This window comes from Triturus cristatus, chromosome 3_2 (assembly GCF_964204655.1).
Source record: "Triturus cristatus chromosome 3_2, aTriCri1.1, whole genome shotgun sequence".
Lineage (NCBI taxonomy): Eukaryota > Metazoa > Chordata > Amphibia > Caudata > Salamandridae > Triturus > Triturus cristatus.
In genome coordinates this window covers 450,927,807-450,954,262 of record NC_140584.1, presented here as the reverse complement: position 1 = coordinate 450,954,262, position 26,456 = coordinate 450,927,807, and the positions used below count along the sequence as shown (strand labels likewise).

The window sequence follows — 26,456 nt, the reverse complement described above, 5'->3', positions numbered from 1 at the left end:
TGGCCAAACACTAGACCGCTACATCCCATCCCAAATCAGTCTGAATAAACAAAAATAAAATTAACACACATAGTCAGTGAGCATTTAATTGGGCTTCGGATGGGTCCTTAGATTGTACCAATGTTGTTGGTTGTCATCTCTTAGGTTTGCTGGTTCTTCTACCGGTGGCCTTTCCACTGGTCTAAGATCCCTGGGACTCTCCTGACCCGCTCCGTTCACACTCGGGCTACTTGTCACGCTAGGGCTTCCACCTAGCTGACCATGGCCTCTGCAGGGGACTTCCTCGACCATCTATCCCTCTACTCTTGAGTCAGGCACCCTCTTAAACCACGAGATGTTTCGAGTGATGACTTCCCCATCTCTTTTGGCTGTTACTGCCATGCCCTTCACAACCGTGACTAACCACAGTCCTGGTTCATAAGGCGTGCAGAATTTCCCTCCGCTACGACGATTCCTTACTAGAACTATGCAGCCTGGTGTCATCGGCCGTCCTTGTGATCGTCTCCTCCTGCTCGCCCGTTCATTATTGGCTATTCTCCTTGCCTGCGTGCTTGCGGGATCGTAAGGTTCAGGCTCCCAGTTCTCTGCTACGGGAATGTTGTCCCTCCGTTGCCCAGCTAGCCTCAGTGACCATGGAGACCTTTGAGTGGTGCAGTGTGGAGTGCTCCGGTATTCCCGCAGGAATCTTTGAAGCGCGACTTCAGGGTCGGACTGTTCGGCCACAGATATCCGTAGCACTTTGTTCAGTGTTCGCATGAATCTTTCGGCCTCTCCATTTGCTTGTGGCCACTGCGGCGTGATGAGGTGGTGTTTGACGCCTAATCGCGCCAGAAAATCCCTGAACTCATGCCCTTAGAATGGGGGTCCATTGTCTGTCTTGACCACATGCGGTAGTCCAAAGAGTGCGAACGTCAATCATTGGTAGTAGGTGGTCGAACGCGGTTGACGGTAGTACTTTCACCACTGGATATTTCGTGTATCCATCTATCAGAACAGCTGTTACTCGCCCATCAGGGAAGCTCCCAAAGTCGAGACTGATCCACGACCAGGGTGATGGAGCCAGTTCCTCAGTGATCACTGGAGCTGGAGCTTCCGAACATCCAGTCAGCTGACAAGCTCGGCACCTGCGCACGAAGTCTTCTACTGTTTCTTCTAGGTTTGGGAACCAGACCTTCTCCCACAACCTGGCTTTCATCCGTCTGGTGCCTTGATGACCCTAGGGCAGTTACTTGGTCCTGGAGGGTTAGGGGCATGACAATGCGTGAGCCTCTTAACACCACCCTGCTAGCTGCGGAGCTCAGCTCTTCATGGACTCGCCACACCTTCCCAAGGCGAGCTCGGTCCGTCTCGGTCCATCCACTGATGCCCTGGAGAAACCCGGCCCATGAACCTTTTTGTAAAGCTTCCAGCACCTTCTTCAGGACCTTGTCGGACTGGGTGTGCGTTTCAATCTCTGACAAGGTTAGGGCCTTCGGGCATGCCCACTGGGTGACCATGCTGACAAATTCCTCCGTTAGTTGCTCTTGGTCGTGGGTTTCCTCAGGGGCACCGGCTGGGTGGCGGGACAAGAAGTCTGCTGGATTTTTGGCACCAGGCCTGTATACCAGATCAAATTGGTAATGCTGGAGTTGGATCGCCCACCTTTCGATCCGCGGCGGTGGGTGTGGTGCAGTTCCTCTGAAGAGCGGGACAAGTGGCTGGTGATCCGTTACCACGCGGAACAGATGTCCACTCAAATATAGGTGAAAATAGTTGCAGGCCCACTTCATGGCTAGTGCTTCCTGTTCAGTTTGGGAGTATCTTGTCTCCGTTGCCGTCAGAGATTTACTGGCGAATGCTAGAGGGACCCATGTTCCTGGATTTACTTCCTGGGACAGCAGCGCTCCAAGGCCTATGGGGCTGGCGTCCACTATTAGTTCAGTTGGTCGCTTGGTGTCGAAATATGCCATGGTCATCTTTTCCAGTAGCGAGGATTTTACCTTGCTGAAGGCTTCTTGTTCTTCCGGGCCCCACTTCCACACACTGTCCTTCTTCGTCAAGTTTCGTAATGGCTCAGCAACCGTTGCGAGGTTGGGTATGAATCTCCCACAGTATGTTGCCATACCTAGAAAGCTTTGAACTTCTGACGCCATTGTGGGGGCTGGAGCCAGTCGAATCGCCTGCGACTTCCGGGGGTCCACCTTCTTGGCTGAACACATATTCAAAGAATTCGATGGTCTTTTTGAAGAACTGGACTTTTCTTTGTGTAAAGTCACCCCGTGTTCCACGAGGCGATGGATCGTGGCTCTGAGCCGCCGGTGATGGTCCTACAAAGTCGCTGAATGAATTAGGATGTCATCACTGACATTTAATACCACTTGAAGCCCTGACAGGACCTCCCAGACTGCGTTTTGGAAAATTTCGGCAGCCGAGGATATTCCGAAGTTTAGTCTTTTGTATCTTCTGAGCCCCAGGTGTGTCGAGAAAGTAGTTATGTACCTGCTTTCCTCAGCCAACCTCGACTGGTGGTATCCTGCGTTGAGGTCTAGTTTAGAAAACCACCGGGACCCATTGAGATCTGCAAGGATGTCATCTACGGTTGGTGTCAAATGCCTCTCCCGTCGTATTGCCTGGTTAGGCATGCGCATGTCTATGCAAAGCCTGATTTGTCCAGGCTGTTTTGGCTTCTCAGCGATTACCATCGGCGACACCCAGGGGGTGGGTCCGGTAACTTTCTCTATCACCCCTTGTTGTTCAAGTTTGATCAACTCTTGCTCCACCAACGGCCGGAGGTGGAATGGGATACGTCTGTGCCGTAGGGCCACAGGTTTCACTGACGTGTCGATGTGCAGTCGCAATGGAGGTCGTTTCATGCTCCCTAGCCCTTTGAACAACTGTGGAAACAGTTCCAAGATGTCTTCTGTCTGAAGTATTCTTACCGCATTAGCGAACGTTACCAGGCTTAGGTCTTCCGCGGTGTGACTCCCCACGAGGATATCTGCTTCTCTGTCAACCACGTGGAATGTAGTTGTTACTTCATGACTTTCTGTCTTCACTTGTACTGTCATTTTCCCTTTTAGCGGCAGGGGCGTCTGACTTCCATACGTTAGAATTTTTACCTTGGACGGTGTGAGATGTGGTCTTGGGTTTAGTCTCTTATAATGTTGGCTCCCCATCACGTTGACCGAGGCTCCGGTGTCAATTAGGGCCGTGACGGTGGACCCTGCGATTTCAATTGCACACGTCAGTTGAGGACGTCGCCTCCGTTTTAGGTCACTTGCGAACGATATGAGGAGGCATTCCTCCTCTTCGTCAGTGGACGGGTCTTCGAGGTACCCTCTGTGCTGCGGGGACATCTTCAGCACTCCCTCTGCCCCGCATGCCTCCTCGGCATACACTGGAGAAGTGGTTCGGAATCCCGCACTTCGAGCAGGTCTTCCCTCGAGCCGGGCACTCATTTTGGGCATGCTCTTCTTTGCCGCAATATCCGCACTGCGACTGACGCGGCTTCCTGGTGGGCCACCGCCCTCTGCTGCCACGCCCTGGGGTGCATGCTGCATCCACCCGTTCTGTCTTGATGGCCCCTACTGAACTTGCTGTGGGCATGAGCGCCGCTTCCATCACTGTGGAGCGGACCTCGGACAGGTCATGTGACAGTGCTAGGACAAGCACTGGATTGGCGGAGGGTGAGCGTCCTCATCGTTTTGTTTCGGCACCCTTGGATGAGCTGCGCGGCACTTCCTAGACTGGATCATCCTCCTTGCATGTGCTGGCTAACTCTCAAGCATGCGTGAAATGCATCCATTGACTCTCCTTCTCTTTGACGGGCCTGCCGCAATTTGAAACGTTCGTAATCAGGGTTTAGTTGTGGGTCAAAATGGGCATTGAGTGCCCTCACTGCTGCGTCGTAATCTGCGGGGACTCCCGTGTTCGGTAGGTGTTTGAAGAGCTTGTATATCTCATCCCCTGCAAAATGTAGCAGCAACGACATCTTGACGGCGCCATCCATTTCTCTGGTGGCAGTGAAGTAATTGTCTAGCCGGCCAACCCACACGTTCCATCTTGGGGATGCTGTGGCGGGATCAATTCGTTCGCTGACCGGGGTAGTGCGCTCACTTGAGAATGCACCGGCTTTGCTGGAGCTGCCGCCTGCAGTGGTCTGTCATGGCTGTCCCTATTCGTGCCTGTGGTTTGTTTTTTACGTATGTCCTTTTCTGTCCTCCTTAGCTCCCTTTGCCCTTTTTTTCCCCTCTTCTCTTCTTGTTGTTGTTGTGATCTGTCCACAGCTCCCTGGTCTTCTTTTGGTAAGGTGAGTGTTGCTCTTGCTTGCCGCACACTTGGTTCTCCCCTTGTGTGTTGTGGTTGATATCCCTGTGTTCCTTTTGCCAATGCTTAGTGGCGTGACAGTGCTTCCTTTACATGAATGTGTGAGGGCCTTCTGCACGGCATCCGTTCACCGCTGGGGGTCTGTTTTTTTATTCTCTCTTCTCCCAGCCCTGTTGCCGGCTGAAACGCGAGGAGCGCTGGCCTCAGCGCGCTTCCAGACACAGCGCCGGCCTTGGGGAAGCACGAGCTGGAGCGTCGCCGACTGGAGCAATGCTGTGGTGCGGGGCGATGGCAGCGCTCACCTGAAGCGGCTCTCGACTTTTTGCACGATGATCTGCCGGCAGTGCGGACCCCACGCAGCAGGAATCACCAGGCAGCTGGAGCGGGACTCGAACGCCCACGCCCTCGTCGCCAGTGTTGGGTCCATAATCCAGGGGGGGGTTACATGTGTAAATATTACGGCATGTATAGATATGTCATAGAGACAGACGCAGAACACATTGGTCACTGGTATGGACCGGAAGTCCCGAGCGACACCGGCCCCTTTATTTAAAGCCTTCTGGCCACGCCTGGCCAGAAGGTGATACAATGTTGGTATCGGGTTACGGGTTGGGGTCTCTGTTCAAACTGCGTGGCCAAACACTAGACCGCTACACCCTCCACCACCCAATAGGAGCTCCATAAAAGAACTCTTTTAGTGGAAGCACACAGCTTTTGCCTAATGAAATGGTCTGTGCAGGTGAAAACATCAACGTGAAGCCAAAGCCACTCTCTCAGTAGTACTTCTAAAAGCTCTTTTTCTGTTTATCACGTCAAGTCTGACGACGGAGCTAAAAAACAATCAATTCATTTCCCATTGTGAAAAGCCAGTCGCAACTAGACACCTACATTTACAATATTATTATGTGGATCATAAGAGTTCAATTTGTTTCACATATAACTATTAAAATATAATTGTCTCTTAGTCAATCATAGCCACATTCTTTTACGTTTATGTTTAGAATTCTTTTTTAAGAACGGGCTCTCAATGCAGTGATGTGAGCTAACTAAATTGAAACACAATTGCAAAAGAAATATATAAATTTTGAATTATCGTATTTTCACGTCATCTGTTCAGTAATTTTATCTGATCATTCTTTCGTTCAGAAATTGGTCAGTTGGTAGCTAGTTGGTCCCTTGCCAACCCAAACTGTACAAGCATAGCACAGCTTTCATCGTTGGTCCAAATGTACATTTTTAGACGTCAGCATTTCTGCAGGGAGTATTCTTTGTTTGAAAAAATCCATAGTGGAGCAAATGAGTGCGGATCACGGATATGTGTTATTATGTACATGAGGGATCAGATTAGATCACATGTATACTGGTTTATGCAATAATGCTTTTTTATTAAATACTTTGTATAATCAGTAACAATTGTGGCACTAAATTGGTATTTGGGGTTGTATACATGAGTTGTGGATAAGTCTGAGATTTACGTGAGATGGAATTTAATGAATGAGTTCTTGTGATGATTTATGACTCCAACTGGAACATTTCATGACTGTACTTTCCATATTATACAATTAAAGTTCAGCCAGAGAGACAAAACTTTCTTACAGCTAAACTAAAGCTTTGAGCGCTTTAAATTCAATACATGGTGCTTTTCCCTGCATGGCTGAAAGTGATATTTCAGAATAAAATGTTTTTCTTTCAATCACTTAAAGGGGATTGGGCATGGCTGGAGGAGAGGCCCTCCTCTTTGTTGCGTTCACCCATCACCACACTGCAAGGCCGAGCCGGGGCTGGGGCAACTGCTGAGTCGGTTCTGGCCCAGGTGGCTGAGGCGCCACGCCATCACTGACATAGGAGACTCCCTGGGGCTCTGCCACTCAAGGTCCTTGGTCCTGGACCAGAGCTAACACATGAGAGGGCATCTCTCACTTCAGCTGCAGCAGGAGCCTTGGCACCCTGACACTTTCAAGCATCTGAGTCTACTACTCTGGAATTATTATTTTGTCACTAAGCGGATGGGCTTGCTGCTGATCACGTGGACCCTTTTCCTCTTTGTCTTTTGTGGGAAGTAATATTGGGGTTGCTAGGGGGTTGGTGGGGTTTGATCACCCAGTTGGCAACAGTTCCTAGTTTATTCCACGACAAGTACTTAATATTGGTGAGTGGGATTTGTTACTGCTTTGTATTTTTTTTTCTTTACATTTACACCAGACTTCAGTACACATGGACATGACTGACTCTCAGCCCAGACACCCTCTCCCATTTAGCCATCAGCATGGTGTTGACACTCCCCATGACCAACCAGACTGGTGCCGATATGCTCGGCACCGTCCGCGTCTTGGAATGTTAATTGTATTGTATATCCTGTCAAGAGAGGCGAGGTGTTGAAACGGGCTAAAAGATACTCAGCTGATGTGCTCTTTCAACAAGAAATTTAACTAGTGGGTACTTGATGCTAATTTCCCGCACATATGGGATCCACGCAAGTGTTTCATGCAGGCTTTAACGGAAGCTCGAGGGGGATGGCCATTCTGTTACATCAACTCTGTCCACCAGTAGCTGACAAGGTATGGCATGACAATCTCAGCTGCTACACTTTGATATCCAGTTTCCTCTATGGACACTTCATTGCGTTGGATCGTGTCGAATCCCCTCAACCACTCACACACCAGTTTCTGCACACACTGGGGGCGCTAGTGACATAATTTCTGACAGGCGAGGGGTTCTTGAGGGAACTTTAACGGTGTGGTGATCTGGGGGCTAGACAGGACCTTCAGGGCAGGGATAGAAATCCAGGTCTGCTCCCCAAAGCATGCTAGATTGAAGATGTAGGCTTTGTGGATGCATGGCAAGTCTTGCATCCAGGGGACCGGGGCTATCTTTCTACTCCGTGGCTCACAAGGTCTTTTCCCGGCTTGACTACTTTCTCCTACATGCCTCAGAACCCCACAGTGTTAAGGGTGCTCACATACATGCTTGTGGTCACTCAGACCACTCCCCTTTGGTACTACAGCTTCAACTAGGCCCACAGCACTCAGTGTTGTGCTGGCATCTGAAAACGTGGTGGCTTCAGGATGCTGAAACCAAGACTCACATTCACACAGCCATAAAAGGGTATTTAGACACAAACAATGGCATGGTCGAGTCCCCAAGACACATTGGGAAGCATTAAAGTCCACCGTCGGAGGGGACATTATTAGTCATGTTTTGGGAAGGTCCAAGAAGAGCCCTTGGGTGGGGGGTGGCATGTCTGACAAAACAAACCCCACTATGGCTGTTACAGGTTACAGCCTTAGAGGGCTTCAAAACCTGGGATGTCACAGGCATCTCCAAACTAGGAGATGCCCAGTCGGGCTTCACAAGGAAATCCTTCCTAGAACTGCAGGTGGAATACGACCTAAACCACTCGCAATTCTCCTTTTACCTGCAGCTACGCCATGCCCTCACCCAATACAACAAAGTGTTCATGGACATACCGGACCTTTGCAGATTGGGAGCCAAAATACTCGCAGGTATATTGCTTGCTAGTGGTCAATACACCTGATAATTTTGACCAGCTGAGAGAAGCATGGGTGGGTGACTTGGAGCAACTTACTGATGATGACTAGAGAGAGGCTTGCACCACCCTGATGAGACAGCACTTACCTCACATTTCCACCTAATACAGTGAAAATACTTACTAAGGCTTTCTACACTCTGGAGAGACTATGGGAAATGGGGGCAGTGACCACACTGACTTGGCTGCGTTGCTCATCAGAATGGAATGTCTTTCTCCATACGATCTGGACATGCGAGAGGCTGGCCCCTTTCTGAGAGGGTGTGTTGTCATACCTGGAGAGAGTGCTGGTTTGGGTTTTGCCCTGAGATCCCAAGTTTGTCCTCCTCCAGACTACAAAGGAGACATCAACAGATAAGGCACCGCACTGTTGTGGCTGAGACTGGTGATAGCAAAAAGGGACAGTGCCAGGACCTTGAAAGACATTGACCCTCCATCCTTGGAATGGTTTTAAATTGGGCTGGATGGCTGAATGTGCTTGGAAATTTCCTTATACAAAGCTATGGGCTGCTAACTTAAAAACTTCAAAATATGGGCTGGGGCCACAGGAGAAAGGGAGCCACACATTGGGGTTTAGAGTGTCAAATGTTGGCTGAAACTGAGGAGAGCTGGTTCTTATACTTATTTCCAGTTACTTGCAATGTTATATTGCTGGCTCAGTCAGTCGAGCATCTGTTGTTTTGCACGATCACTTACATAATTGTCTGGTGTACCAACTCCATTAAAAATCAATACAATATTATCATAAAAAAACATGGGCAGAAGTAAGGAAAATGGTATTTTAACTTCTAATCTTTATGCATGTTGTATATCTGTCTTTTAATAGGTGCTGCTTCACATGAATAAATTACAAAAGATGGTTAAAATCAGACTGAGAAAAACGTTATTTGATGTATCCTAATTGAAATGAAAATAGAAGTGTACATATTGAATGATGAGTACTGAAGTGTAGATATTAGGTAATCACGTTTCAAAGTGTCATGAGAATGTAACGCGAGAAACACAGAGCTGGGCACCCCCTGTAAAGTAATATGAAACAGTGCTAAAGGGATGAAAGATACACTGTTAATTGGAGTAATAATTACCTAAAAGCCACGTTCTCCAAACATCGTGACCAGATTTATATCAATAATGTGCGACTGCTGAAAGAGATACACACGCCTATAGCATTTATGTAATAGCAAACAGCATTTTAAATGTAAATATGGTTTTTGTTATAAATTTTATCAATAAAATTTATATAAAATACCTCATGCTTAATGAATTGATATGTATGCCAGTTAAATATTATACAAATTGTTAACTGATTAAGGCATTAATTTGTATCCATAGTTTGTGAAACACACCGCTGTCCAGAACTTCATTGTAATTTAGGAATGTCTTTGGTTGAAACATGGAATCCAGAAAAGTGCTGCCCATCTCGTACATGTGGTAAGGTTAACACAACATGTTTATACTTCTCGACCTCATAAAATCTAAAATCTGATTTTTCCATTAAACAACATGTTCCCAGGTGGCAATGGATTCTTTAACCACTGTCTCTGCCAAGGACATAGCAGGTGAAATATCTTCAAGATTGTTTATTGATTCCCCAAATGTTAGTATTAGGCAAGACCACTAACACTGTGTGAGAGATTGAGACAAGGAGAGACTAGAGTTAACCTCTGTATTTTCACATATAGTACATTTGTGATGTACTTCCGCTAAGATCTCTATCAGACGCGTCAATTTCTGCAAGAAGGCATTTGATATTTGGGTGACTTCAAATTAGGCTAATTCCGCAATTTTACTTCACAAGTTGATGCACTTTCCCGACTCTACATTCCATGTAAATGAAGCAATATCTGCAAATTCCTAATAACTGAAGAATAATATTAAAATAATGGGTTTAATATTGAATGGTAATTTGTAAATCCCTAAAAGTTTTACTTATACATCAATGGCCTTTTGCAACATCCTTGAACATTTCTCCTTTAAGGAATAAGGGATGGCAGGATATTCATTCAAGCCTGCTCCAAAGACAGAATTCAAGTGTGCTATTGTTGCAAATACTTTATTATTAACATTATTATTGGTATTATTGTTAGTAGTAGTATTATTATTCTTATACGATTAATAGGGAACTTCCTGCCATGACCCTTTCAGAGCTCTGGTTTGCTTCAGTTTTCCTTCTTCCTGATTTTGATAGCCTTTCCTCCCTTGCTTGAACATATTATTTTAAGGCATAAGAGGATATTCATTTAAGCCTGCTCAAACAGATATACATTCAGTGTGTGATTCTTATATTATCATTACTTAATTTTAATTAGAAACTGATGTACAAAATATTCAAATGCAACAAGTGGTTGCAGATTGCCCACCGACTTTTAGCAAATGGAAAAAATGTTCAAACCGACCTAGGTGCTAATGTTTAGTAGATTTTAAAAAGGCATTTGTGGATGAAAATTGTGCAATTTTTCAAATTGCAGGCTTTGCAAATGTAAAATAGCTCTGTACATGAGTCCTTTTTTTGGAACACACAAAAAATACTAACAATAATGATAATAATGATGATAATAATAATTATAATTAGGAACTTGCTGTCATTCCCCCTTTCAAACACTGACAAATTGGATTCATTGCTGCTTCCCCATGATTTCAATTCCCTGCCTATACTTATGTTTTCCTTTCATTTTTACAACTTTTTTCTGTTTTAATTATTTCTGCATGACGTAATTCTGTTTCCTTGTTAAATCACATTAAATTTCCATTTAGTGCAAAAGCCCATAAGCCAAAACATATATGAATTAATTTAAATTGCTTAATCACCAACATTTCAGATCATCCTAGCATTAAAACTTTCTCTGCCATTCAAATCAGCTTATTCAGTGACTATTCTTTAAAGCCTAGTTGTCAGGCAATGTGTGAGAGATTGGGTTGTTGGTTGACTGGGGTATGAGCCTTGGTCAAGCAGCAACCACAGTCTTTGCCAGGGCGAGGCATTAGCCAATCCCAAATTAACTTGTGCTTAACCCTCTGGTAATTTGGCACAGAGTAGTCAGGCTTAACAATTTGTAAAGTATTTGTGAAACACTTCAAACAGTAATAAAGTGAAAACACCACATGAAAAAGATCCCATACCAGGTTAGAACAATAGAGCTTTCTTCAATAAATAAAACAAGAACACAAGAACAACAATCTAATCAGTAGAATCGGAGATATGCAATTTGAAAGATTTTAGTGAATATTGTGCCAAAAAGCACGAAGTGCCAACTGTGGATTTGTGGTCGCGCAGGACCGAGACAAAGTCACAAGTTCAGGCTGACCACGATGGAGCATGGGACAGCTACAGGGTCTCAGTTAGCCCCACTGAACACACTACCTTAAATCCTGGTTTGTAGAGCATTATGAGGATCCATATCAAGGATGCATCGCACAGCCTAGGTGATGCGTTGGTTCTGAGATGCAGCAAGGCTGCGATGCGAGGGCCTGCATTGCTGTCAAAGATCCAATCGGCGCGGCTTGTGATGCAAAGTCTGGGATCGAAGATGCCCTACACTGTCGGTGTGATGCATCAATTACAAGGAACTGCAGGGCTGCGAAACAGAGTCCCACATAGTTGTTGAGGCTGCTATCGATGAGAGAAGTGAGGAGCTGTGCCGAGGAGGCATCACATAGTGGCGCTTTCAAAGGCGATGCTGGCTACGGCTGCAATGCAGGTCATTGTGATGGGTCCAATTCACGCAGCAGTGGAGATGCATTGGTTCTGCTTAGGGTTGCACAGCAGAGAAAATGCGAATTTCTGCTAGATCCACAGAGGCCGACAGAGCACCTTCAGCACACATCCAAGGGTCCAAGAATGGGGTGTCACCATTTGGCAGGGTGGGTTCACTCATCACAGAGCACAGGTGCAGATGCAAGGTTGTTGGAAGGCCTCTGAGGCTTCACATCAGGAAGCAAGCCAACTAGCCCTTACAGTCATTCTACATCCTGGGTTCAAAAGATGCAGGTCCAGTCCTTCTCACCCAGGTAAGAGGGCAGAATGCAAGGGGTCAGCACACAAGGGCAGCAGTTCCTTCAGATCAGCAGTACAGCAAAGTGGAAGTCCTTTCAGCAGCACAGCAGCCCTTTTTCATGGCAGAGCATCCACGGGTCCAGAAGTGCACTGATGTGGTGGTGTCTGAGGGCCAGTATTTATACCCAGTTGTAACTTTGAATTGGGGAGAAGCTTCTAGAGGCATGCCTTTGAGGGGAAAATGTGCCCTGCCATCCTAGCCTTGGCTCCAGACTAACTAAAGGGGGTATGCAGTCCTTTTTGTGGAGACAGGATACAGCCTATTCAAGTGTAAGAATGGGCTGGTTCCAGCTCTTCCCTCCCATCCTGCAAGGGATGGCCCATCCAGTCACACTAAGCTCCCCATTGTGCACGACTGTCTTCGAGGAATACACAATGCCCAACTGTCACCCACACCCAGTCATTTGACCCAGAGATAGGCTGCAGGCACCAAAAATACAAAGTCTAATGCATCTCACATTATGCAGATACACAGAGGAAGAGGAAATACAGATACTGGAATGAAAATCACATCCACAAATAATGTACACAATTAGATTATGTCTCAGATTACTCCAGCTCTTTACTTTTACATATATTTCAATCTAAATCTCAGAAAAGTACTCAGATGATCTATTTATCTTGAAGAATATTTTTGATGCACATGTATGTAAGACTGCAGCAGATATTAAAATTAATATCGAAGTAAGTAACAGGTGACTATTAGTACAGAAATTACATTATCCAGACAGATTGAAATAACAAAATATAAAGCAGTCGGCCAAAAAAATCATGAAAATTGCAAATCTGCTATTTGCAAATGCTACTTTAAAATCAAAACATGCAGGTTAGACAAATACATTGAACAAATATTCGCTTTCTACAATTGTTCTTTAAAATGTAGTGGGATAGAAGAAATATCTAGCAAAGTATTTTAAAAAGCATGCAATCCTATAATGTTGCAAAGAACTTAGGGCCAGATGTAAGACCCCTCTTAGTGGTATCAAATGGGAAATTGGCCCATTTGAGAGCGCTAAAAAGGTGCGTGGTACAAACAAACCCTATTTTGCGAGTCGGTAACCTATTACTGGGTTATAGGGTTTGCAAGTTGCTATTAGGAAGGGACGTGCCATGGGCATCCCTTCCCAATAGCTAGTTGCACTAGTATGGACGATTGTTTTGCGACCGCAACATTTGTAGCTTACCACCCACTCACAAAAGTTAAGGGGTCCCCAGGGGAAGGGGAACTGACAACTTTGTTAACCAACAGTAGAAAATACCAATGAAGAAAACATATTAAAAACATATCTATTGTGTTAAACCTGCCATCCATGGCATGGTTTCCACCTAACCTTTTTGCCTTAAGACCTGTTTTTGCTGACTTCGTTTTTGCTGGCCTCAGGACTCTGCACACAGTACCACTTATAACCAGTGATAAAGTGCTAGAGAACTCTCTCCTTAAAACATATTAGATTCCCTTATACCGAATTGGCATATTTTATTTACTTGTAATTCCCCAGTAAAGTGGCACTACCTGCGCCCAGGGCCTGTAAAGGAAATACTACTGGTGGACCTACAGCACTGATTGTGCCACCCACTCAAGTAGCACTTTAAACATGTCTCAGGCCTGTCATTGCAGTCTGTGGGTGTGTAGTTTTAAACTGCCATTTCAACCTGGTTAAATAAACCTTTTACCAGGCCCAAACCCTCCTTTTCGATACATATAAGACACCCCTAAGGTAGGCCCTGGACAGCACAGAGGTAGGGTGCAGTATATTTAAAAGGTTTGACATGTACGTTTTAAGTTTTACATGTCCTGGTAGTAAAAAAATCTCTTAGTTCATTTTTGACCACCGCAAGGCCTACATCCCTAGAAGGATAACATTAGAGTTACCTTATTACATTTTCTTAAGCTGTAAATTCTATTCATGTTTGGTGTCTTTGGAATTGGTGAAGTTAGATTTTAAATTACAATTTTGGAATTATCACTTTTAGAAAGTTTCCATGTTCTGCCTTAACAAGTTGGTGCCTGCAGACTGTCTCACAACTCACAATAGGGAGCTTAGGTGACACCTGAATGGGCCTTCACAAGTAGGATGGGAGGGAGGAGCGGCATACAGCTCCAATTACACTTGAATAGGCTATATTCTGCTTCCACGCAAAGGGCTGCATACCCCCTGTAGGTCTGCTGTGCTGCTGAAAGGACTGCCACTCTGCTGAGCTGCTATTCTGAAGGAACTGAGGCCCTGCTGTGCTAACCTGGTGCCTACCGCCCTCTTACCTGGGCGAGAAAGACTGGCCCTGCTTCTATTCAGCCCAGGACCCCAAAGTGACACCAAAGGCTAGTTGGCCGGCCTCCTGAACAAGAGCCTCAGGGACAAAAGACTCCAACAACCTTGAACCTAGCAGCTGGATTCTGCTGTCTCTGAATCTACCCTGCCAAGTAGTGCCATCCCTGTCCTGTACCCTTAGAAGTGTGCTTTCAGGTGCTCTGCCAGCCTCTGTGGATCCAAGAGAACCAAAGCATCTCCTCTGCTGCGCTGCGCAGCGCAGCCTTGAGCAGAATCAACACATCGCTACCACTGCGTAGGTCTCTACCGTCGCAAAGACCCACATCGCCCTCATCGATGGGATCCTCGACACTCACGCAAGACCTAAAATCGCAGCCTCGCTGCATCTTGAAAGCAACGCAGTGCTTTGACTGCCTGACTCATCTTTAACACACATCTTCGCAACTCTCCGTAAAACAGTATTGCAGGGACTGTTTTTAGTGGGCCTAACTGGGTCCATATTGCCAGTCCATGCCCCATTGTGCTTTGGCTGGAACTTGAGACGTTGTCCCGGTCTGGCACGACCAGAAATCACAGTTGGTGCTTTGTGATTTTTGGCACAATATTTACTAATATCTTTAAACTTGCATATCTCTATTTCTACTGATTGGATATTTGTAGTTTTGGTCTTGTTTTATTTATTAAACATTGATCTACTTAACTAACTTGGTGTGCAATCCTATTTGTGTGGTGTTTTCACTTTATTACTGCTTGAAGTGTTGCACAAATACTTTACACATTGTCTATAAGTCAAACCTGACTGCTCTGTGCCAAGCTACCAAAGTGTTCAGCACAGGTTAATTTTGGGTTGGCTTATGTCTCATCCTGACAAGGATTGTGGTTGCTGCTTGATCAGAGCTAACACCCAGTCAACCAACAACCCAATTTCTTGTATTTTGTATATTTATCATTCCGTCCACCCACTCGCTTACTTCCCTCCATGTATCCACCCACATCCCCACTCATATTTCTGCATTTGTTCATCTGCTTGTGAGCCCATACATTTATTTACCTAGGCATTCACACACTCACCACTCCATCCATTGATCCAGTTACACAACAAAGCATGCACGCATCGATCCATTCACACATCCATCCATTCATTCCATGCACCACATCCGTGCATCTATCTGCATTCATGAATTTAACAATTCCCACATATATCCACCTTTTTAACACATCTTAATTCACCACATGTTTATATGTGTTCCTGTATGTGTGCTGACTGTTACTATATGGGTCCCTGGATATTGCATCTGTGTGTGAACATGTGCATAGATGTTAGTTTGTATATTGTCTGTATTTATATAGGTAGCGCTGAGTGCTGTTTGTATGAGCCGGGGTGTTTATTAGTGCCTGTTTGTTTTTCAACCTTCGCCATAGGTGTCTGCATTTATGTTGGTCTGTTTGGGTGAGAGGTAAAAATTTGTTATGGGACAAGTGTAGATTAATGCTGATTGGTGTGAGACTTAATGGCTGTATGTATGCTGCATGTGTTTGTTTGTTCTTTATTAAAAAAGAAGGTGATGTTGGAGTATAAGATGATAGAATTTACATTTGAGTACCACTGGATAATTTCAGATCCTTTTTACCCCTACAGTTTTAGAACAGATATCAGTTAGTCTTATTTTATTTGAGCCCTTTTAAATATTTATTCTTTTAATAAAAAGTTCAATGTAGTATACTAGTTTGTTTTTCCATAAAGCTATAATTGCATGAATATCTCGTCAGGCTCCTTACAGTGTGGTCCGGATCATATCTGATTATTTCATCCATAGTGTGATAAATTGTGAGGTGGGAGCTCTTGAATCATGAATAGATGTACAGAAATATTTTGGGAATGATTTGTCCAAGAAATGAATTTCAAGATTTTCTCACTACCATACTGTCTATAATACCAAAGCAAGAGCTTGTGAGTACTTATCCTATTCATCGGTACTCACGGAATCTTCTAAAGCAAAATTGTATCATGTTGGAATATGGTACTGCTTCTATATTTGCCTTATTTTGCTATATTTGCCTTATTTTGCTTCCTATTAAATCCATTTCCATTAATTGATCTAAAAAGACAATAACCTATGTTGACATAGAAGCCATTACTCATGGCTCATTGTCCTAACCAGATATGCTACGCCATGTGATTATTGATGCATCTTTATAGTTTCTAATCTCGGGTTTAAATTTTAAAAATAGCATTACCACTTGTGGGAGGAATCCAGACAAATGGTTTATTTTATTTAAGATATGCATGAAATTAATTCATCATTTAATAAATAATGTATGTTTTTATTTATTTTAGAATGTGACTGTGATAAAATTCCAAAGCCAGAATGCAAGCTGGTAAGACATTTTTAAATCTTCTGTTATTAAAGTTTCCAAAGCAAACTTGAGAAATGCTGTGTGGCTTTAAATTAGTATTAGCTCTGGAGCACCATAACATTTCCAGCTGTAATTTTATTTCTTTCAGGAATTGTAGGGTACAGGATTGTCCCCTGCATGGTAAATTGATGTGCACACTTGTCCTGAGTAATCTGACTGCATGTGAAACTGGTATCCCGATTTTCCTTTGGCCGAATCACACATGAAATACCTGCATGTGCCCAGAGTAGTATCTCCAAACTTGACCACAGGACCCTCTGTTGGGCTCTGAGATCAGGATGGGTGCAAAAAGTGTAATCTGTAGCATACAGAAGACTACCATCTGTGCAAATGGGGACATGTACTGTGAGTGATGATGGCATCATCATATCATTTTTGAATCCATATTATTGGACAGGACGTTTTACCTGTCTAGAATGAGAGAGCAATGCCAACAGGCCCACTCATAGAAAGTTCTGTTGACATGTCTTGCCCAGACACTGCGCTGACATCGTGTATGTAGAGTGCGTATGAAAAAGCTATTGGTATCAAGACTTCATGTTGTTTGTGAATGCTAAAGCCAGTGGGATAACTTTTTGGATTGTCTTTTGTTTGACATGGCACAAGATGTAAGTTGTGGTACAGACTTCCCAGACAGTGGAAGTACATTGCCTCCATTTCTGAGCTGGAGGATATAGCTGTGACACTGAAGTGTGGAGGGATGGAGACATGGCTGCATTTAGAAATTGTATGGTAACCTTTAAATAGGGAACTTCTGATTAATCCTTCCTGACTGCTGCCATTTGGTTGAGGGTGGGAGGATGGGGTTGAGTTTGCAGATTCAGTTGCTAGAGGGAGAGAAGTTTTTTTAGATTTCTTTATTAGTTTCAAAATAAACTCCCAACAACAGAATAAAAACATTCTATACTGATTGGTGTGCATACCACCGGCAGGGCGGTTAAGGCAGTTAAGGTAACAAGAATCCACAAACACGAAAACACCCCCCCACCCAGCCCCTCCCTCCAAATAAACACATGTGTATACAGTTAATGTTCCTGGCTGCCTCCCATAATCCAGGCCCTTTATCCCTGAGTAGGCCTAGCTTTGCCATCCACTGGCGATGTAATATGCGGTGGGTCTGCCAATCATAGTAGTCTTAAGTATTTCGGACAAATTAGTTCTTTAAATTCGGAAGTAAGCAGCAAAATAAATGGCTTCCACAGGTCCTGGAAGGCTGCCCCGGGGTAAGCAAATGAGAGGGAGATTTTTTCCATCCCTAGGATCCCCCACAGTTTATGGAGCCACCTAACGTAATTGGGTGGTGTTGCTTTCCCTCAGTGAGTTAGGATGCTTTATACGGTCGCCAGCAGCGCTAGTGCCATCTGCCTGCCCCTCTGTGATCTAAGTGGGAAGGTGAGAGAATTGGGTAAACCCAATAGCGTGTAAGCTGGGAAGCGAGGAATTTGGGTGTTAAAGTGAGTGTCAATGTCGTCTAGCACTTGCTCCCAATAGCTTGATAATTGAGGGCATTCCCACAATCTGTAGGTCAAAGTACCTAGGGAGCCACAGTCTCTCCAGCATAGTGGGCTTCGTGTCGGTTTACCTCTGTGAAGACGCTGGGGCATCAAATACCAATAGGTTGCTATTTTTGTTGCTGTTTCGATATTACCAACACTACATGCTGTGTGTCGGGCCCTATGGTAAATGTCCGTCCATTCTTTATACGAAAGTGCCCTACCCAGCTCTCTTTCCTACTGCAACTGTCCAGGGTTTTTCTCTGCCCCCGGTTTACGCCGGTTAAACCTATAGAGGTCTGTTGTCAAGTGTGCCTCAGTGTGTCTTGTGAGTAACAATTTTTCAAATGGTGTGAGTGATCTCTCCGCCCCACCTCGTATCTCTGGTTGCATTACCCAGTGTCGGATCTGCTGGTATCGGTAGCACTCTTTCTCCAGGATGGTATGCTGCGCATGAAAGTCAGTGAATCAAAGAAGTGTCCTATTGAGCAGAAGCCTTCTTTTGACTATTGTGCAAACGCTATCACTTCAAGCCCTGGTGTAAAGTCAGAATTGTGGACTATGGGTGTGATTAGGGATGGGAATGACGTGATCCCTCGTGAGGTGGCAATCCTGTCCCATGCTAAAGTAGTTTGTGTCACATTTGAGAGGTACAGGTTGCGGGTCTGTTTGCCTAGCGAGACCCCTATCCATGAGCAGCCAGTGCTTCTCTGATTCGGGTCTGGACCACTCGACTAAGGCCCTCAGCTGCACCGCCCAATAGTATTCCTGCAGATTTGGGATTGCTAATCCTCCTTCAGTTGGTGCCCTATAGCCTAGTTCCCTATGCATCCTGGCACATTGGTCTCTCCAAACGAAGCGCTCCAGGTCCCTCTGTAAGGAGCGCAGCACTTCTGAGGGAGGGGCTACAGGGAGGGCTTGAAAAAGGTATATTAACTTTGGTAGTACTGTCATTTTTATTGCCGTTATACGGCCCAGCCAAGACAATGAGTATGGCCTCCATCTGCGGAGGCATTCGTGTATGTGTTGCAGCAGCGCCGTGTAATTTAGTGAAGTAGTGCTGTGTCTGCTGGCAGTGAGTTGTAGCCCTAGATATGGTATCACATCTTGTGCCCATTGGAGGTGTTGTGTCCGCTGAAGCATTGTTAAGGTAGCTGGACAGAGGGTCAAGCTGTCAATTTGTTGACATTAACCCTAAATCCCGATGCTTTTGCAAAGCAATCTAATTCCGCCAGGAGGGCGGGTAAAGATTCCTCAGGCCGCTCCAAGGTTGCAACAACGTCAACGGTGTAAAGGCCAATTTTATGATCTTCGCCCCGAACCTCACCCCCGGTTATCGAGGAATTGTTGCGCACTCTTTGGGCCATGGGCTCCATGTACAGGGCGAATAAGAGTGGCGAGAGTGGGCATCCCTGCCTTGTCCCTTGTTGAATAGAGAACGGATGAGAGACCAAGCCATTCACCCTGATTGAGGCGGTGGGTTCGGTGTAACTCCCAAGTACCCAGTTTATAAAATGCTCTGGCAAACCGAAGTGACTTAGTGTGGCCTTGAGATAGGGCCAATGTACCCTGTCAAATGCCTTCTTGGCGTCTACTGAGAGTATCATACGTTCGTCTTCAAAGCGTTCAGATTTATCTATTATGTGTAAAAGGCGCTTTGTGTTGTCGGAGCACTGGTGGCCTGGAACAAACCCCGATTTGTCTGGGTTAATCAGTCCAGGAAGACAGGGGTAGAGCCTCTGCACCAGGATCCCTGTGAATATTTTGAGGTCCATGTTAAGAAGAGAAATGGGCGGTACAACGCACAGTCTTACTTGTCTTTCCCTGGTTTGGGAATAACGGTAACTAATGCCTACAACATCGTGGGTGGTATGGGGGAGGACAGACCTATGGAATTAAACAACCTTATTAGCAGTGGGCCAGCATTGCACAGAAGGTTTTATAAAAAATTGAAGAAAATCCATCCGGGCCCGGAGATTTAAGCAACTTCTGCCTAGATATAGCTGAAATTACTTCCTCCAGCCGAATCGGGAACTCAAGCTCTCCTGCTTGGCTGGGAACCAGCCTGGAGGTCTTTACCCCTTGTAAGTATAAGGTAGGAGCATCTTCAGGGAGTTTCTGCGCTGCATACAGGGTTGCATATTATTGCCTGAAAGTGTTGGCAATACCCTGATCAGTAATTTGCCTCTCCCCATTCTGATCAATTACCATGGAGATGTTAGAGGACTGCCACTGAGTTCGCAGTTTATTAGCCAGGAGTCTTCCACTTCTGTCTCCCTTAGAGTAAAAAGCGTGCCTGAGCTGCAGGTCCGCGTGCTCAGCTCTATCAATATCTAGGAACGCTAGTTGAACTCTCACTGCTGTTAGTTGCTTCCATACCCTGGGAGCTCCAGCGTTTTGGTGTATGCGTTCCAACTCAGATACTTCACTGGAGAGTTGATCTCTCTTTTCCCATCGTACTTTATTATTGTACGTGGATATGGCTAGGAATTCTCCCCTAATTTCCGCCTTCAGGGCATCCCAAAGTATGGCGATAGGTGTGTCTGGAGTATCATTGGTGGTGCGGTAGTCAACTATAGCCTTTGTGACTCGCTGAACCACTGTGGGGTTTTGTAACATCATCTCCCTCAACCCCCAGAGCCTGCGGGCTGGGTGAGGGCAAGAGAGGGCCAGAGATATGCACGTTGCTGAGCGATCCGACAAAGGGGAAGGGCAGTATCTTGGGCTGCTGTGTCGGCTGGGACAACGTTTGGTAGACAGTATGTAGTCAATTCTAGCATGTGGGAGTGTGAGTAATAGGTGCACTCTGTAGACGTCGAATTTTGCGACCTCCATATATCCACCAACCCGGTCTCTGTTAAAAGTTGCCTTCCCTTATTAGTGAGGACCCCAGTCTGTCCATAACTTTGACCGGATCTATCTAACTCATTGTCAAAGACAAGATTGAGATCCCCCCTATGAGCAATGATTTGTCAGGAGATTCGGATAACCCTTTCACGGCCTGTTGGAGGAACTCTTCCTGCCCAGCATTTGGGGCGTACACTGTGGCAATGGCGAGTGTATGCTGACCCAGCAAGAATGTGTGTGCCAGTATTCGTCCCTTCATTTCAGCACGCTTGGGGCCTACTTTGGCCTGGAACTTGGCAGAGACTAAAATGGCAACTCCTGCAGTTTTAGAGGAATGGCTGAAAATAGTTGATGTGGGAAAGCCCTAGCGCGCAGTCTGTGGGTGTCCCTAGGCAATAAGTGTGTCTCTTGGAGGAGGCATATATGAGCATCGGAGTTTTCCAATAATGACAGGACAGCTCGTCTCTTAACAGGGTTATATTAAGATCCTTCACATTAAGTGTTATTATCTTGAGGGCCGACGCCATGAGGGTAAAATCGGTAAAGCGTTATATGTGTCTGTAAGGCCATATTATCTACAAGTGCCTGCCTCATTCTTAAATGTGTAGGTTACATGCTTTTTGAGCCTGACCCCAGTTACGAAGCTTCAGATTGGTGGGTTTAAGTGTAAGGGAGGAGGGAACCAAATGAACCCCAGAACAAAACGTTTAAAAGTAAACTGGAAATTACGAACATCATAATAGTCCTTGGTCATCAGACCCATGGAAAGACGTGAGATGTCAGCAGGACTCGCCCGCACCCCTGCCCCGCCCAAGCCCCAGCAAATGACAGCCCAGGAGTATCAAGTATATGCATCTGTAACTGCCACCCCTTCCCCGTTGCCTTGTCAAGACAGGACTCAATCCGTGTCAGCCGTGTCCAACTCCAGGGAGGCAATGACCGCTTGCCTCTCTTTTGCTATAGTTTCGGGTCCAGTCGAAGGCGGCGCAGATATCGGCCAACACTCTTCCAGTTTTATGTCCCTGGGGACCTTCTCCTGGTTTCTTCTTGCGCCTGGATACTCAGCTTTTTGTCGGTCAGGCTCAACAACCTTTTGGTCTCCTGCAGGGAACGAACCTGAAGTAGTTTACCATCCCATTTGAAGATTAGTCTGAATGGGTGTCCCCATGAATATGAAATCTGTTTTGAGCGCAGGAGGGCGGTAATCGTCCTGAACTCCCTCCTCTTTTTCAAAGTAGAGGCTGCAAAGTCCTGGTACAGGAGGGGCCTGGCGGAACGAAATTCTACAAGATGTTTGTCTCTGGTTACTCGGAGGATCATCTCTTTAAGTTGAAAATCATGGACGTATGTGCAGATATCTGGTGGTGGGGCCTTTGCTAGTCTCTTCGGGTCAACCCGATGGGCCCTATCTAGCTTGATCCTCTGTCCCGGAGGGGCTCCCAGGATGAAGCGGAAGAGTTCCTCCGCATAAGCTTCGATATCTTGCCCTTTGGCCCCCTGCGGAATCGCCTGAATCGAATGTTGTTTCACCGGGAACGGTTTTCAAGATCCTCCCTGTTAGCTTGGAGGTCCAATTGCGGATCTTTCAGATGGATGATCTCCTGTTGGAGCTGATCTATATCCTCATCCCGTGTTGTATCCTGCGTCTACAACATGTCGACCCTGTCGCCCATTGAGTCCAGGTCCCTTCTCACTTACGCAGCTCCTGGGTTATCTCCTTTTTCATGGTATGGAGGTCATCCTTCAGAGAGGTGAATAAGGTCTCCAGGAATGTGCGTGTGACTGGGCCCTCCACGTCTCCCTGCTCTGCATCGATGAGATCACTAGTCAGGGATGGAGCTGCTCCAGAGCTCCGGGGCACCAGACTTGAGGAGGAGGTCCTTGACTGTGTTCTCCTTCTTGGTTTTATTGGATGTCATTGCTGTGGTGCGCTCAAAAGGCCGGCACAGTATAGACATGGTGTCCGTGGACCCTCCGTCCGGTCCGGTCAAGCCGGTACCAACACAACAATCTCTGTCCTCCTAGCTCCAGCTCTCAGAAATACAGTGTCTTTCTCTACCTCTGGAGCCGTTGCATCGCCGCTCAAAAGCTGATTCCTTGGGGCTGGTAAATATCCCTCTGGAAGGGTTCAATACCCACAGTCAAGAGGGGGCTGAATGTCTCTCCCACCAAATCCGCCCGAGCCTAGCCCTGGAAAGCAGAGCAAGCTCTATGGGTGACAGAGGGGCTAGTGTGACTTGCTTCAGGGAGGTTCTCACTCTGAACCTTGTAACCTTTCCTCCCAATACACCTGCCTCCTCCTCCAGCAGCACTCCTGAAGGGAGGGAAGTTGCACACTGAACTGCCCCTTGTACGTGCTTCTCAGGTAGCCTCTCCCTGCCCCGATGATGACATTATTCCTCTGGGGCCTAGGCGGTAGTGTTCTCTCCCCTAAGACTGCTGCCTTGGTGTGGGGCTCTCCAGCCTGCACAGGCCTCACCGTGTGAGATACTGCCACATAGCCCTCACTAGGCAGCACAGGGGAGGGGGGAGAGGACACCACTCACCTCTATCTGTAACTTGCTGCTCACCCGGTGCGTGCACGGTCGGTTGGACCGTCTGGGCTGGCACTACTGCTCGAGGCTCCTGGCAATACCTGTCTCCTCTTTACCGGAGCGCTCCCCCCAGGCAGGGTGCGGCTCGCTCTCGTGCAATTGACCGGTCTTGGCTTTCCTCAAAGCAGGTTCCGGACTCAGGATGCCTCCCTCTTCCAGGCACCGAGGCAATCTTCCACTGCCGCCCCCGGGAGGCAGGGCTCCAGTCAATCGAGGCGGCTCGGCGCAGGCCCCACACCACCGGACTCGCACCTCAGATCGCTGCAGGCTCCGCTGCTCTTGGAATGCCCACTCACCTGGCCGCTGGAGTCTCCTCACCTCTTCTTTGAATCGCCCTCTAACGGCCCTCTGGCACTGTCCGGGCTTCAGCCGGTCAATTTGGCCCAGGGCAGGCCCCGACTTTCAGGATCCACCCCTCAGACCGCCGCGACCCCAGTCTCAGACGCCTTCAGGAAAGGTAGTCGCTCCCGGGTGCCTGCCGCACCGCGCCTCCGCCAGTCCTCTGCCCTTAAATTTGCCCTCCTGTATCGTCCTGGGTGAGGGGGTGACGAGTCTATGCCACTCCCGGCATGCTATAAGCTGCTATAAGCTGCTAATGCTGCGGGGCCTCGGCGGTAAAGCGGAGCCGCGAGTAGATACGTCCTACTCGACCGCCATCTTGGCCACGCCCCCCTGGAGAGAATTTTTTGGGAAGCATCTCATTCTTTTGACTCTCCCTTTGAGTGGTTCACGCAAGAAGACTGATGACAGCCGTGCCAGCGCTGCAGCCAGCAAGCGAAATGTTAAAAGGAACCCCACTACAGTTTTTCCTGGATTTTAGAGAGTGTATCCACGTCTCTTGTCTGAAAGGTTTGCATAAAAGTGAGACTAATACTTTCCCACTTCATTCCAGTTCCATGTGTCTTCACTCACCAAAGATGTGGGTACTTCACAGAGTACTCGGAGAGCTGTTCTGAGCCAGGCCTGGTATCAATGATAGCCAATATCATGGAGTTAAGGAGATATCACCTCATGTTGGCGCATCATCCTGGAGAGCTATGGGTCTACCTAAGACCAGGAACACTGTCTGCCTCCTCAGAGAGGAAAGAAGAAATTTGTCCCGCAAGATCTGTATAAAAAATCAAGGTGCTAATTGAGGGGGGTAAGTACCCACCTCAAGTAATAATCATAGTCCTTGTCAAAGTGAACCACTAAAATCACCAAATAAGCTTGAGCTCAGCCTTCTGTTAGCCATGGTACAGAGCAAACAGGCTTAACTTAGGGGAAATGTGTATGGTATTTTATGCAGTACTAAAACATTTATAAAGTCAAACTGATAACAATAAAATTACAAAATGAATTCGAAAAATAAGGTACAAATTAACATAACAAAATGACACTCTAATGACAAAAATCCAACAAAAGGAACAAAAAATTTGCATTTTTAAAGTTTTAAGTAGAGATAGCACCAAGAAGGACTGTGTCGATGATAGTAAATGGCAAAAGTAAAACAGGACCTGGGTGCAATTTGATGTTGAATGCAGTGGAGCATGGGTCGGATACACTTCCCAGGTTCACCCTGGTCAAAGATTCTACCTCAGGGGAGACACTTAGAGACTCACAGGGTGGCAGACAGAGGCAACAAGAGGGTATAGTCCAGGTGCAGTTGCTACTGGTCAGCTAGGCAGTTGCAAGAAATGCGTCTTGTAGCTTGTTGTGTCCCTTTAGCTTTACCAGGGGGTCAGCCTATTGACCCTTGGAGTTCAATTCTTGTCCTGGGTACAAGACGGAGAGCAGGTCCAGTCATGTAAGTTCTTCTCAGGTCTCAGACAACAGTTGTAGTCCTCTTCTGATCTTCCACAGGTTCCGGCGTGTTGAGCAGTATATGCCTGGAGATGCCACATTTATGCCTCGCACAAGCTAGTGAGTGGGAATGAACCCTGGGAACACCATAACAAATGGGGTAAGGTTTCTGTGGCTAACCCTACCTAGTTTGTACGTTTTCATGATGGCTGAAGTCTTTGACCCCATTAAACATGGGCTCTTTGGGCTGAGTGGTTGTGGGCAGGGCCGGACTCGCTACCGGGCATTTTGGCATGCTTCCAAGCTGGGGGCTGATTTCACTGCGGCGGGGGCTAATTTGGTTGATGGAGACCTGCGTGTGCTTCGAAATAAACAAAGCAAAACGAATTTTGTTCAGCACACGCAGGTCCCCATCCAGGAAATCAGCCCCCAGCTCGGCAGCATGCCAAAACGCCCGGTAGCCAGTCCGGCCCCGTTTGTGGGGGGGGTATATTATGCTAATCCTAATGTACGCCCCCATCTAATACAAAAGTCCAGTTTTAGGCAGTCTCTGTACCCCCTAAAACTCAGAGGCAGAAATCTGGTTGGACAAAGCTGAGCTTTCAGCAACTAGACAGTAGATGTACACCTATTGTTTTGGCATTCTCCCTTCTTTGAAGCCAATTTAAAAAGAAAAAGCCCCAGCAACCTATCATGCAGGTATTGACACTCCAGCAGGATCTGGCACTGTGTGATGTCAACAAGAGACCCAACATGATGGTGGCTGGCCTGGTGGGAGGGACAAAAGAATTGTGCAGGCCTGGGTGTTAGGTACTTCTGCTTGTGGCAGGCTAGGCCTCTTTGAAGTTAATCAAATCCTTAAGCCCAGCTCACAGGCCAACCTATTATGGGTGCACCAACACCTCCCCACATCTAAGGCCTTTTGGTCTTGTCCTTTGAGCACATTCACACCTCATTCATGCCCAATGAAATGTTAATTACGGGCTGGCAGAAGAGAGAAAACAACTAGCTGATTTAGCTTCCAGGGTCTTCAGGCAGAGCAAAGATCACTTTTTAAAAGTCATCTTACTAAAATATTTACTACAACAAATCTGACTTTACCAGCAAATCGTAATAAAGATTTCAACAAGTCAAAGCAATAAATTT

The 26,456-nt window shown here is 46.4% G+C and overlaps 1 protein-coding gene across 1 annotated transcript in view; it reads left to right on the top strand.

Moving 5' to 3' along the window:
• Nucleotides 1-26,456, top strand: part of OTOG (otogelin) — a 1,045,291-nt gene that overhangs the window by 848,064 nt on the left and 170,771 nt on the right. Inside the window, exons 48-49 of the mRNA XM_085647044.1 lie at nucleotides 9,185-9,283; nucleotides 16,515-16,555. Coding sequence (XP_085503170.1) covers nucleotides 9,185-9,283; nucleotides 16,515-16,555 — 140 coding nt within the window. The remainder of the gene's footprint in view (nucleotides 1-9,184; nucleotides 9,284-16,514; nucleotides 16,556-26,456) is intronic.